Raw genomic sequence first — 14,815 nt, 5'->3', positions numbered from 1 at the left:
CCCCACTCACAGAACGAAACACGGTAGCTTCCTACTGTTTTGCTGTTGCTTTATTAATTTAGCATCGATTCTAAGTCACCGATCCGGCTAACGAAGCTAGTTTAAAACAATCGTAGTCTACTTACACAAAATATTGCAAACAGAGTAGCAATAACTGCCCAAACGTGGAGAAATTTCAGACCCATCCACATGATCTCGTAAGCAACTAGAGTGACTAATGTCTTTTGGATGTATATTAATTCTTCATTCGAGAGCGTTACGTTTTCCTCGTCGTTGACGAATATAATTCTTACAGAATTTAACACCCATTTCGTGTCAAATATCTTGGATAGGTAGAACCCGTTGAATATTACAACTGCGACAATTTTCATCTGAAAATTATGTTTATTTCGTAATTATCAAGCCCTTAAAGCTAATAATTCAAAAATATTAAAAGATTTTTGATCTTTTAATATTTTTGAATCTCATCTATTGTTAGCAAGAAATACAGTTCAGAAACCCTTATGGATTCTAATAAGCTATCAATAGCGTTAATTGATTAAAGTTAAAATCATCAGTACAAGTTCAGCACACGTACCAAACTTATGAGACACCTTATTGAGATCCCAACCGAGAGCGGACAGCATCCGCAATATCTGCTCAACTCTGGCCAATTTATCCTAAAATAAAATAACAATATAAATGCATTTAATTTTTAGTTTTTATAGCATTGAAATGCTTTATAAATGAGAAATTTTTGAAAGAATAAAAAAAATTTGATCACGAGGCAGGATACGAACCTGCCTTTCTTGCCTAACCGTAGCAATGCCTAGACTCTCGGCCACCCGTGATCCTTAAGGATTTTTTCTATTCTTTCAAAAATTTCTCAATATAAATGCATATTTCTTTTAACCGATATCAACCAGGAAGAGGTTCTCAATTCGACTGTATTTTTTATGTTTTTACTTCATATGTCTGTACTGGGTGAACCAATTTTGTTCAAGGTTTTTTTTTATTATTTGTCGGCTGGTGGACACGGGAGACATGTGGTATTGCTCGATTGATTTGGATTAGTTTTGATAATTTGAAGGCGTTTCCTCTCTTGTAAAAATAATTATTTCATGTAAATTACTTAAGCTGTTTATTAACCTATTTTTTGAAAGGTCTAAATGATTAATATCAACATTTATGCTGCTTGAGTGAAGAGAACTTTCATGGTTCATTGTTTGGTAAATTTATTCGTCTGTAAAAATATTTATTATTATCATCGATAATATCCTCCGACAGCCTACTATAATATTATAAATGTAAACATAAGGAAAGTTTGTAAGGATATGTGTGTGTTTGTTACTCATTCACGCAAAACTACTGAACCGTGCAATGAAATTTTGTACGTAGACAGTCCAGCTGTCTAAAAACTGGAATAACATATAGGTCACTTTTTATCTCGATATTCCTACTATTATATTATATAGAGATATTATCATATGTTGATTATATTATGACTTTTATTATATTATATCATATTATCATATGACTTACGCGGGTGAAACCGCGGGGCGCAGCTGGTATGTGTATAAAGCTCAATGGAACCATTCAAATATTAATATCTAAGTATATTTTACAGTCTCTTAAAAACAGGCTCATATAAAAATTCTGAATTTCTAACATACGCTACAAAACAAAAACAATGGACTATAACCATTTTAAGTGACTGAACATAATGCTTACTAAACTAAATATAAGTACGTAACGGTGCGTTCATAAGTGTTTAATTAATATGGCCGTTGCTTGAATGAATTTTATTTTAGCTTTTGTTTACAAAAATTACAATTTTAATAAAGGTGTAAGAGTTTCTAAAGAATGGGCCAGAATCTTTTACGTCATATAAATTTTTAAGGCCCGCTGGTAATAATGACTAGTCATTATTAACCATTTATTTATTGATGTTATTACACAATGTCGTTATATGGTGAAGGAATAAATCCTGATGAAACTGACATGTCTGAGAAATAAAAGTTCGACAACACATGACATCTGCCTTGGCCAGGGCAGCGTAGTGGGTTTTGACCTTTGACCTGAACTCTCAAAAACGTCACGTGTCAGCAGTGGGATAAGATGTACTGATGATGATGATGATGATTATATCATAAATTTGTATAACAAATATCTTAAAACAGCTGGTAACAGTCTTTATCTCGAAACTAAATATAGAAAAGTTCATTACGCAATGATATACGTTATCTGTATCAACAGCAATTTTTTAATTATCTAGGAATGTCGACGTCAAAATTGCCTCGTATACAGTTTGACATAAGTTTGACAGCGACAAAAATTATAACGACATTGTGATTTATGCACAAGAATATTAAGTTAATTATTTCGAATACAATGATTATTATTTACATTTACTTGAAAGTGCTACAACAGCTAAAATAACACACGCACACATTTATAATCAACGAATCGGTCTCTTTTCGTACAAGTCCTTTTCCGTTCCTATCATCGCTCAGAAATATAAATATGCGATTTACTAAAAAATCTATTCACTATAACAATAAATAGATGACTATTAAATTGCTACGTTGACAAATTAAGAGAATATTATATTGAGATAATATATTGAAACAATATGTTTAAAGAAATGTTGAGTGGTGTCATTGGAAATTTTGTACTTTCATCCTAACTTGCTAAATTTGTAGCATTAGGTTTGTAACACACTACCAAATTAGTGTAATATATCCTGGAGCATATCGTACATTTTTCTACTTGTTTCAATGCAGTGAGCATATGCTTTAGTCGTTATAAAACATGTTTTTGCTGATATAGTCCCCTTGTGGACATAATATTTGGGCTCCATTTAATCAACCGAAAGTCATCAATCACTATCTAGCCATGAATTAAAACGATTAGATTATCGACATCCTACTAACAGAAACATTGGTTTTCTATTTTCACTAAATAAATTTTCGACGTGTTTAGAATGCAAATTGGTATGCGTGGTTGACGTTTAATTCACAACTTCACCACTGTTTAGCCACAAAGAAATTAACAAAATATGCTCCATTAACAAAGTTTCTAAAGGAAATCCAGAGACCTAAGAAATACTACACTAATTGTATATCATTATAGGTTAAGTGGACCTCATGGTTCATACGCACCTTTGTAAAGATTTCATATTTTTGTTGAATATCGCAACAATTTTGAGTCTAAGACTCATTATGATGTCCCCACTTGTATATTTATATCATTTAAACACCGTCCAAATCACTTCAGTTTCTAACATACACTCCATTGCAATGATAAAAAAAAACTACGCGAGAGTACGTACGTTGAGCAGAATTTAGTAAATATGTTGCTTATCTTACTGTCGATAATTATATCTTATCAATAGTGAGGCAGGTAAATACAATAATTTAGCGATGTTATGTGAGTTTATTATCAGTATAATTAGGTTTCAAAATTATATTCAAGTGTTTATGTTTTCGAGATAAACTTCTTAATTTATTTTTATTGTGATTTAAATAATTTTTGGAAGTATTTTGCTTGTTTCTATTGTAACACTGTATACACATTGGTTAAAGTCCAAATGGTGTCTATAACAATTAATCATTGTGTGCAAAAAGTTTACCGAACAAATAAGATCAATTTCTTATTATATGCAAAAAGAATCTTGTCAGTCGGCTAAATAGCTGAAAGTTTCAACTAAAATATAGAGCTAGTAGAATATAGTATTTATTGGATATGATGATTTATTTTGTTTTATTAGTAAATAACAAAGAGTTATTTATAGGTTTTTAATAAATATTTCATATAACACGATGATATAAAATAACGTGCGCAGTTTCTTACGTCTTATCTGGAGATTATTTAATGATTAAAAGTTTAAAAACCCTATCTTACAAAGGATAATTCATTTTGTCCATCCATTTTATCAATGATATATAACATCACACGAGGTTCAAACAAAGGGACATAAATGCTATGTTATCCCAAAATCCCAAAGAAGTGTGGTTTCTCTGCTTCTTAAGAGACAACATTCCATGGACTTTATCTTCCTTTTTATTATATATTGTATTTTATTTTCTTTTTCTTATATTCATCAATACGAGAGAGAAAATAGGGGGTATGTTTCCAGGCCCAGCACGCATCATTTCGAAATTACCCAGTACCGTTTACTAGGTAACTTCAGGGTAATTTTGTCTTGAGATATAGACATAGACTTAGGCACATAACATTTATTCACACACAAGAATTCACAAAACAACTAACAAGCGAAAACACTGAACGTTATAAAGGAAATAAGAAGAACAAAATCAGGCAGACAGACACGACAATTTAAGGAGAAAATACATGCTCATTTAGGTTGCTGTTGAGCGTTATGACTATGGAATGGTCCAGGCTCAGCTTTATATACTATGAGCAAACTGACCACCGACGCTGTTGATTCTGCCAGAATCCAGAAGGTATATTAAGTAAGACGGGAAATCAATAAACACAAATATATCAAAAATAAAATCCGACAATATAATAGATAAATATATAATAGGGACAAGTTAATGAATGAAAGAAAATCTATATATATACGCGGGTGAAACCGCGGGGCGCAGCTAGTTGGTTTATAAAATTAAGTTTGCACTTAAAATACCAGGATAGCATATAGCACAATAAACGTGTTTGTGACTTTGTGTTTGTGTGTGAGAAAGGAAACGTCACTGGTCGCAAGATATTATATCCTGTATATCTATATATATAAAATTCTCGTGTCACAGTTTTCGTTGCCATACTCCTCCGAAACGGCTTGACCGATTTTGATGAAATTTTTTATGCATATCGGGTATGTCTGAGAATCGGCCAACATCTATTTTTCATACACCTAAATGATAAGAGCAAGGCAGAACAACGTTTGCCGGGTGCAGCTAGTATATATATATATATATATATATATGTCCTGTGTACATTTTATATCCTGCTCTTTTTGTTCTCAGAATGCTAGGCTATTATGAATTAAAAGTGCGACGTACTATCTCGCTTTCGTTCCGATACACATACAACCCAAGAGAGTAAATCTCACAAATTTAAATAAGCGTATGTTTATGTACCGGATGTATACTCACGGAGGATTCATCTCCTCCACCTCTTTTACTTATTCCATTTAAAAAACGTCACCCATGTCGTCAATGCACAAAAAGACTGATATTTATTCATACTACTTAAATGAATTGACATAGGTTTTTTAATTTAATCACTTATTCTCCATTTTACTGCTATATTCTGATAGTTTTTAAATTTTCCAAGAAATGAATCATATAATTTATTGATATCCCGAGTAATTAATTAGCATAATTTCAATTAATGTATTAATATTATAATGTTGACTTTAAATATTAATCTAAGTAGTTGACTGGTTATTAATTGAATAATGATTTAAATTGCTAAATACACATTGTTTCTGCTAAGACATTAAATGCTTTATTCGTTATTTATTTTTGATTTCGGTTCAATCCTAATTTAATTTTTATTTTAGTTAGGTAGTTTTAGTAGAATTTATTTAGTAGATAATAATATGAATGTGTAATAGGTAGGTATGTGTAATGTTATGAGACCACCGTATCGCATTGGTTACCTAATATAAAGATAGAAATGATTTTGTTGATTATGTAAATAAAATAAATCATTAAAAATTTATAAAAACTCATCATTTTCTATAGTTCCAAGGATAATAGATCCATAAATATTTCTCCACTATGAATTATCAATGTATCTGTCAAAAACCTACAGTAATTATAAATTGCCTTGTATAGATACGTTTGTATTTTTATGAATGAAATGATATTTAATGTTAACTTTTAATTACATAAATTGAATATATTGCATTTGTTTGTTATATTATAATAAATATAATTTAATGTAAGTAATAATAAACATTAATCTATTATTTAGTATGCTGTTTTTACCTTTAACAACACCGAATCAAAAATCTGTTTGTAAAATAAAGACATAAGTGTTATTGAAATTATTGATTTATAGCTAAATGTACTCAGTTGCCAAATACAACTTCTATTAGTTATATTCCACGATGTATTTTTTGATAGTAGAAACACATTCAGTAGAAACCAAACTTTGTTAATTATTAAAGAATTTATCGTAACTTGAGTGAGCAGATGTAATAAATAAAAATCACGTAAATCATATCAAATTCAGTACCAAACGGGTCGAATGAAAATCGGCTGAAAGTTCAAATATTGCTAACTTCAGAATTGTTTTAATGTTTACCAAATTTAATTTTTAATTCGTTATTGTACAGAGCAAGAAAGGATTTAAAAGAATAATAATTAACATAATCTTTTAGCTCATAAACGTTTTCGTTTCAGTTATGTGTCTTAATATAGAAGTCATCTTGCCCACGGTGAGAAAATTCTTACTATTATACCCTTTGCGCAATGGATGTTTCTTGATATTTGTATGGACGTTGGTAATTGAATTTTTAAACGATAGTAGATAGTACCCGCTACGATAGTATCCGCTAATCCCGGGATGACGCGTGATAAGTACAAAATAAAACAGCTGGTAACACTCATAGATAGCTTGGCTTTCTAGTGGTTTTTTTTTAAATTGTAAACATCATAGCATTTCTATTTTAAATTTTGTAGTACTATGTACCTAATATATATTACCTGTACGATTTGTGTAAAGCAAGAGAAAACCTATCATCTATTTACGTAATATATTGGTTGGATCTTCTTCATATTAATTTCAAAATGTTTCGATCACAGTTTATCGATGCTTCGATACAAGAGATGCGTCTAAGCTTAAACAAAATACTAGCATACTATATTAATGTTTTTTTCTTAATTTCAGCTAAGAACATTCTTCGACGTCTTTCTATTCTCAACAGCCTTACTAGAGGCTCTTATTGGAAAGCCCTTTCCCCTCGGCGCGGTATTCAACTTGGGAAAGTCTTCTGTGGACAATTTCTACTTAGTATACTATGCCTATATACTACTTATTATCAATGAATCTATTCTGTTTATGTACACTATTCACTTGGGTATCGGGGTATGTCATGTAAGTTCCCTAATTATTACTCGTACTTATATTATGCTAAATTTTGCCAAAAATACTGTTATTATTATCTACATTTGAATTTGGAATCTGTTATTCTTTCACGTTTATTCATGTTTACATGTGTTTTTCTAAGTTCGCGTCAAACGGTATTAATAATAATTGTGGAAATCAATCCTACTAATATTATAAATGCGAAAGTTTGTAAGGATGTGTGTGTTTGTTGCTAACTACTGAACTGCAATCAAATTTGGTATGTAGACTGGACAACTGGAATAACATATAGGCAACTTTTTGTCCGGATATTCCTACGGGATACAGATTTACGGAGGTGAAACCGCGAGGCGCAGCTAGTATGATATAAAAACAGAGTTGGATAATAAAGCGAACCGAATTGCAGAGATAGCATTATGTGACCTAGGAATGGAGCCAATTTGCAAATCTTCACCTTGGCTTTAGTCAAATGTTGTACATTGGTGGTGATACAATTAAACCTCCTGTATTTGTAACTACCCTAAGTTTCATCGAAATCGTAGTTTTGGCGTGATTCTTAAACAGACAGATCACCATTTTTTATTCACATTTTTGGGACCTCGACACATACTATTTATAAATTTTTTTAAAAAAGAAAAAATTAAATTCAAAGAAAATTATGAATGATAAGACAGAAAAAGATTGAATATCGAAATAATATTGCCTACAGGCGGCAAACTTAAACCACCACTCGGCATATAATTCATTATTGTAGTACGTATGTACGTATAACATTTATAAGAAAAGATTACCGAGTAATTTCGGAGATTAGCTTAAAAAACAGATATAAAGATAAAATTCGTTACGGTTGTTTCGCTATAGATACCGAATGTACTTAAACATACTAATCTGTATTAGTACGTTCCCATGTCGAGTACACGATGGGTATAATTTTTGTCACTTTGTATATAATTTGGGAAACACGAGTTTGATTGTCGGAGTCGAGCGCGCTCGCACTGGGGAAGGTACCACATACCCACAGAAGATTGACGTGAAATAGTAGCATGCTAATGTGTTTCGTCCGCTGAGTGGGGGAGTCGAAGACCCGGGTCTAGTCCATTCCTTTATTCCTGTAGTCGTTCCTCTCCTTATCCTTTACCTTCAAAAGCGGGTAACGCATTTGCCGCGGCTCTACCTCTGCTAATGTTCAAGGACGGTGATGATCGCTTACCATAAGGCGAACCACCTCAATTACTCGCTATTTAAGATTTCTCAAGAAGTTCTCATATCGAATGTATTTTTTTGGTAACTCCGTGGATTGTCAACCGATTGGCGTGATTCTTTTTGTGTTTGATAAGAAATTGTTGTTATTTGGCTTCAATTTAGAACCTCACCCCATTTTTCTAGAAAAGAATTATTGACAACTATAGACTGTAACGGATAATTATTAACATCTATCAGACATCTATCTAACTATTTTATCTAATCGCTTTACTACGTGTATGAATAAATCAGAGAAGTGTAAAGCAATGACCTTCAGGAAAGAGACTTAATAATTTAAGCCAGGTGTCAATTTAATCTCTTCTATAATTATAAGTAACTAGCTGCGCCCCACAGTTTCACCCGCGTAAGTCCCTATCCCGTAGGAATATCGGAATAAAAAGTTGCCAATATGTTATTCCAGTTTTCCATCTGTCTACGCACGAAATTTCATTGCAATCGGTTCAACAGTTTTCGCGTGAAAGAGTAACAAACACACACACGTCCTTACAAACTTTTGCATTTATAATATTAGTAGGATACATTAGTCATATCGACGAAATAAAGATTAAAAAAATAAGATGTTGCAATTAACAATGATATTTTATATAAGTAACATACTAACGCACATATAATTTATTGCAATATTATATTATTTAATTAATTAGACATGTATGTAAGATGGTATGATTGAATCATACGATTCGATTGTCAGCATCGACGGCCAGCGTGCTTGCAGCGTGATTGTAAAACCAACGCATGTCCTTGTATCTTTGTCAACAAGCTTGATTAGTAGTTTCTATTATCTAAAGAAAAACGAAATCTTTCTATCTAAAGAATATTTACATAAACTCTGTTTATTATTAACTTTTAGCACATCAGCTTGTTTAGAAATGCATGTTGTCTGTTTTTAGGAAATCCCATATTTATTGAAGCAGTATCTTATATGTCGGGCTATGGCTTGGTTTATAGAAATGTTGTTTCTATCAATACTTTGTTGCGTTCACAAACCGCTTATCGGATGGTATTTGGGTATTTTAATGTTTGTCGGTAAGTTTTTAAATATATTTATTACTATATTATGTATAAATAATTTTTGAAATATGTCTTGTTGTTCCTGAGATTTGCGGTACAAATAAGCTCATCAGTTTATATTATTGATATAGAAGTTGGCTTTTACTAATTCCATGCTAATTGTCTCATTATTATGACCAGAAAAGTAAAGTGTGGACTAACATTATGAACAGAGAATATACTTTGAGTCTGTGTTTGTAATGGTTGAAATATATATTGTTTATTATGAATTTAAAGAAAAATAACACATTCAATTCTTATTTTTAAATCTTATCTATTACAGTGTTAGAGTTCTATGCGTTCGTTGTTGTGTACAGTTTTTACAGCACTTTAGTGGATGATTGTAATATGGATAAATAAACTGTAACTACGAATCGTCAGCAGCGATTTGTTTTGCCTACGTGTACTTTGAGGTAAGAATTACTCAAATGATATTGGGTACAGTAAGGGACTTCCGCATATATTTTATATTTATTTATCTTACTTCCACGTTTCACGTCGTCTTTAGTTAAGAATTAGACAATAGACGCTCACGCTCTTTTAAAAGTTTAGGTACTAGTGTACTGTGTCGTGTCAGTTTATATCAATAAGCAATTACCAAACTCCTACAAAAATGCTATATCAACTTATACAGTGCAACCTCGATATAACAAATCGGAAGGGAACAAATAAATATTCGTTGTATCAAGTAATTCGTTGAACTGAGGTTCGTTATGTTGAGGTTAGGTTGGTCTAAAATTCGTTATAAAGAGGTAAAAAAATCACATACTATGAGATTAAGAATCATTACATTGGTTACTTTTTATATAAAGGTTTTGGGTTTACGAAATTCGTTAATTAGAGGTAATTATTCTTTAACTTAACTTTTTGATAGTTAAAAATTCGTTATAAAGAGGTTGCTCGCAAAAAATGTTCGTAATGTAAAGGGATATTTTACATTGACTCTTATGGACAATTCAAGGGGATTACGAAGAATTTGTTAAATCGAGGAAATCGTTTTATTGAGGTACGTTATATTAAGGTTGCCCTGTATATGCAGTTTATTGTGAATATGTAGGTCTGAGAATAGGTGGCAAGCAATTTCGATCGCCTTAAATGATAAGTCTCAACGTTTACTGGGTCAGCTAGTTTAAAATAAAAATGTATGCAAGCAAAATAAACAATTGCATCAAAAATGTTTCTACTAAATCGGTCAGTGTTATCTCCGAGTTTGTAATCCTATCTGATAAGAATACAACGATATGCCAACCCGGCTGCACCTTACCTGCGCGAAGCGAACCGAACTGTGTGTGAAAATTAATTGTTAATGTGGTGTCTAGTATCGAAACTATAAAGTATAACCAATAACGTTTAATAGCTGTCGATAGATATATAAACAAGTTGTTAATTATCTGAATGTGATTATAAAATGGGTTTTCAGTTGTTGCCTACATTTAAATCGTGTTGTTTTTGTCTTTCCTTGAGGAAGGGATCGCTAACGATTGGATATGTTTCAGCTGTAAGTGGTCATAACTCGTTATTTTTTGTTATTAGCTAATTCTATAATAAATAAGGAGGTATTATTGTTCATTGTATGAACAAAGTCATCGATAACCTCCTAATCTTTATAAAACAGGAGTAATGAGTAACAGAAGTCTCATATAGATACTAAACAGTGATAGATAAACATTTTGCCGCTTGTGTATTTAACTTTGTTGTTACGCTAAGTATCTATATGTATTGTTTTTTTTTTAATAAGAGGGTTCAAGGGATTCTCATTTCTCAATTCTCATCCTAATCCTAATTTCTAATACGCGTTGACCGCTGGCCGCTAATACCGCAACTAGTCGCAACTGACATTGACATTTGGCATTTTTCAAACGTATTGTTGCCATATGAATATTAGAACAATTCTTAAATAATTCAATTTATGTGTAAGAGAATTTAGAAGCATTGCTGTCTGAAAAACGAAATAGAAACAGTTAAAAAAAGTATTATTTATAATGAGAATGTTAATACATTTAATATTTTATAATGTGTTTAAAATCTATTTTCTTTTTGTTGCAGGCGATCTGTACATTTGCATTGGTCATTATTTCATTATCTTTGTACAGAGTTATAAATTTTGTAAACTTGAAAAAGGATGACGCCACTTATACAGAACATACACCGGAAGAATTGAAAAAAATTGCCATCAGTTTATATATCACACATGCTTATTTGATTACGGTGTTTTTTTATAATATCATAATTTGCATTATTTTAGTTATTGGTGTGCATAAGGTTCGTATTTTTAAAGCTTTTCTAATCGAGTAAAAAAACAAAGAGGGGTTACCCATTCGATTGTACTTTTTTGTGGTTGTTACCTCATAACTTTTGAACTGATTTCTATGATTCCTTTTTTATTTCCAAGCGGTTCTGTTTTTAATTATAATGACATTTTCATAAAATTTGTTTTGATTCTAAAAAATATTTTTCGTAAGTGTCAAATGTTTAATAATTTTTCTCACCCCCTCTTAACATTGTAATAATCAGTTTTATACAATTGTGATCTTTGAACACTTAATTTCAGAGTAACACAAAGTTTATGCGGGATTATTTTAAAGCTGGGTTGTTTTTATTATTATTAGCTCTTGCTAATGTAGTCGTATCAACGGTTTTTCTACATTACGCAGTAACACTCATGCTATTAATGTGGAGCGGTTCGTATATATGTTTTCATTAATTATATTAATTAAGTATAATGTTTTTCATTTATGAGTATTTGTAGAATGTTGGAAATAGAAACTTAAGAGTTAGTAAAAACTAGATAGTGCACACATGTTAATTAAAGCTGCCTCGTATTTTATTTTAATTGAATTTACGGAACCAGTCTTCATAAATGTTGAGGTGAAAAATCGACCGGGTTCGAGATGGATTATGAATGATGTTATAAGTAGGCATGTATAAGCATTACAATATTCAAGTTGGTTGAATTTGAATATTGTAATGCTTCTTGTTTCAAGTATCATAACGATAGAGTATCTTTATCTTTTTATTTTTCAGTGGTAATATTTTACTGTCTTATTATTGTACGAAGCTGTTATCTGGAAATAGAAGAAGAAAATAAGCCTCCATCGTTCGAAATGCAAAATTTATACAATCCGCCAAGACATCCACCACATTTTTATGCATAGACAAAGAATATACCTAATGTAAAAATAATATTATTCGAGATACTTTATTCATAAAAATAATTAATATAAGTTTATTTCCAAGATCCAAATATGTTTGTTTTACTTCTTATCATCCCATGCTTTATTTCATAGACATCCCATAATTGAATTCAAAACCTGCTCTGCAATGCCACTTTCTGTGACATCACTGCTCAAAGAAGGAAAGCGCTGCCTCCACGTGTCTTCTCTCTCACATCGCCACAACCAAAGCTCGACGCGTGAGGTCTATTCCAACTATAGCACAGAATGCCTCCTGTCATAACACAGATACTTTCCTTTAATTAGATTATCCCGAAATACCTATTAAAAAACCTATGAGAATTAGTGATTTTAATCACTAATTCTCTCTTAATCTTCTTATCCACACTAATAAAATAAATTTAGTTTAAAAGCTAAAAAAAGGCTTTAGTCATCGAATCAACTAAGCTCACGTGGAAGACAATAAATCCTGACGATCCTAATCAAGATAATACCTCATTAAATGATTGTATTGTCACCGATTCTTAGTGTACAACGTTCGAATTTAAATCTGTCCATTAAAAGAAAAGTTTTAAACATGCTGTTGTAGCAGATATATGTTTGTGCAAATTAAATTAGTGTGGTAATATATGTGTAGACACGCTATTAGAAATATACACAAGGCTTAAAATAACGTCAATGTCAGACAATTCCCATGACACTTATATTCACTATCATTTTTGAGAACGCGAGAGTCGAAATGTCAATTGTCAAATACCAACTACAGTAAATAGCCTCGCGTTCGTATTTACGAAAAATAATATGATTGTTTAATTTAAGTTATTTACTTAAGAATTATCATGAAATGAAATGATTGTATGTTGAATTTTTTAATAAGTTGTTAAAATGTCGAATAAATATCATCAAAATCCAAACGCGGCTCAGGAGAAGCAGGTTCGTTGTGTTAATTGTATTTAAATTATTAAACTTATTAAAATCGCTAGTGTTTTTTATTTCCCCTTTTCATTTTCAGCTTATACAATGGATAAACGAGGCTGGTATGTGCGACGGTGGAAAAAAAAGTGGCCTCCTACGAAAGATCGTGGAACTTCTTTTGCATCAATTGTCACCTATGATTCCCCTTTATATGGAGAACGTGTTGAGTTTTGTGAACGATAAAAGCACTGATGTTCGCAAGATTGTTATTGGTTTTATACAAGAGTTAAGGTGAGACGAGATTCAGATATAGTCTAGTGTCCAAAACAAATCTAATTTTCTATTTAATGTTAGCTTTTACTAGTGCTTATGGGATGTAATTATTTTCTGAAACTACTTTTTATTCTGAATTAGAAGCAACTCCTCATAGGTGAGATAACTAGATTACTAGTACATATCATGTCAAAACATGTCAAAACAAAGAACTTTTCCTTTAATTTCCCTTATTGCATATTCACAATTTCTAAATTTTGATGATAGAAAGGTTTCATTTCATTCATGTAGCAGGCAAAAAGGAATACCGTTGCATCTAACATATATCTACACCAATATTGTAATGAGGAAACTTTTTATTTTTGTTATCTTCGTAATATTCATGCAAAAATCATTGGACCAATTTCAAAAATTATTTCCATCCTATGTATATCTATAAAAATGCTATAACTTCGCTGAGGTACATAAGCTATATATGTAACATGGGTGAAGTTGGTGCAAACAGCTAGTAAATTATAAATAAAAAGCTACTGCACTGATTTTATAAATTATTTCACCAGCTGGTATATCACCCTTGATGGAAATGTAATTTATAATTGTTTTTAACAATAATTTCATAAATAACAGGATAGATATATCAATTCTATTAATTACCTAAAACTACAAATATATCTCTACATTGCTTTATTCTACATATGTGTAACAAAATGTTTTGATAAATAAATTATTGTTTATTGTTATTGTTATTTACAGCACAAACTTTCCCGACAACCTTCCCAAGGTGATCAGTCAATTGCAGCTGTTGGTCATTGATCCAGTAGTGGCAGTGCAGAAGAGAGCCATACAAGCAGCCAGTGTTGTGTACAAGAATGTTCTGGAATGGTTGTGTACCTCCTCAAATGAGGCCGACATGAAATTTGTGTGGGAACATATTAATAAATCTAAGGTTTGTACTTAAAATTGATTATTTTGTTATTTTTGTAGAAATAGTGCAATTGGACAGTTAGAAAAAAATGAAGATAAAATTTGCATTTGCACCATTTGTGTGCGTAGATTAAATATAAAAAAAATATGTACTAGAATTATCATTTGAAACAGCAGTT

At 31.3% G+C, this 14,815-nt stretch overlaps 2 protein-coding genes and 1 long non-coding RNA gene across 3 annotated transcripts in view; all 3 read left to right on the top strand.

Annotated features, from left to right (window-relative positions):
* Window positions 1-6,355: 6,355 nt before the first annotated feature.
* LOC119833032 lies at window positions 6,356-9,763 on the top strand. The gene is made up of 4 exons (XM_038356902.1): window positions 6,356-6,454; window positions 6,841-7,038; window positions 9,192-9,327; window positions 9,635-9,763. The coding sequence occupies exons 1-4, from the start codon at window positions 6,356-6,358 to the stop codon at window positions 9,709-9,711; spliced, it is 510 nt and encodes a 169-aa protein (XP_038212830.1). The 3' UTR covers window positions 9,712-9,763.
* Window positions 9,764-10,615: 852 nt separating this feature from the next.
* On the top strand, window positions 10,616-12,515 carry LOC119832964. Its single transcript, XR_005287931.1, has 4 exons — window positions 10,616-10,849; window positions 11,398-11,613; window positions 11,903-12,032; window positions 12,376-12,515. It is a non-coding gene; the product is annotated as an uncharacterized LOC119832964 (long non-coding RNA).
* Window positions 12,516-13,258: 743 nt separating this feature from the next.
* The window catches only part of LOC119832791 (symplekin), a 10,425-nt gene continuing 8,868 nt past the window's right edge, over window positions 13,259-14,815 (top strand). Inside the window, exons 1-3 of the mRNA XM_038356550.1 lie at window positions 13,259-13,457; window positions 13,537-13,730; window positions 14,466-14,658. Of these exons, the coding sequence (XP_038212478.1) occupies window positions 13,410-13,457; window positions 13,537-13,730; window positions 14,466-14,658 (435 nt within the window). The 5' untranslated portion in view covers window positions 13,259-13,409. The remainder of the gene's footprint in view (window positions 13,458-13,536; window positions 13,731-14,465; window positions 14,659-14,815) is intronic.

The sequence above is a fragment of the Zerene cesonia genome, chromosome 16 (genome assembly GCF_012273895.1).
Source record: "Zerene cesonia ecotype Mississippi chromosome 16, Zerene_cesonia_1.1, whole genome shotgun sequence".
NCBI lineage: Eukaryota > Metazoa > Arthropoda > Insecta > Lepidoptera > Pieridae > Zerene > Zerene cesonia.
This window is presented reverse-complemented; position numbering and strand designations above follow the sequence as displayed.

What these genes read in the sequence shown, in the direction of transcription:
- LOC119833032 (XM_038356902.1), top strand. Translation starts at nt 6,356, where the DNA reads ATGTGTCTTAATATAGAAGTCATCTTGCCCACGGTGAGAAAATTCTTA. An exon ending in TGATATTTGTATGGACGTTG is followed by an intron (nt 6,455 to 6,840) that starts GTAATTGAATTT and finishes TCTTAATTTCAG; the next exon opens with CTAAGAACATTCTTCGACGT. An exon ending in CTATTCACTTGGGTATCGGG is followed by an intron (nt 7,039 to 9,191) that starts GTATGTCATGTA and finishes GTCTGTTTTTAG; the next exon opens with GAAATCCCATATTTATTGAA.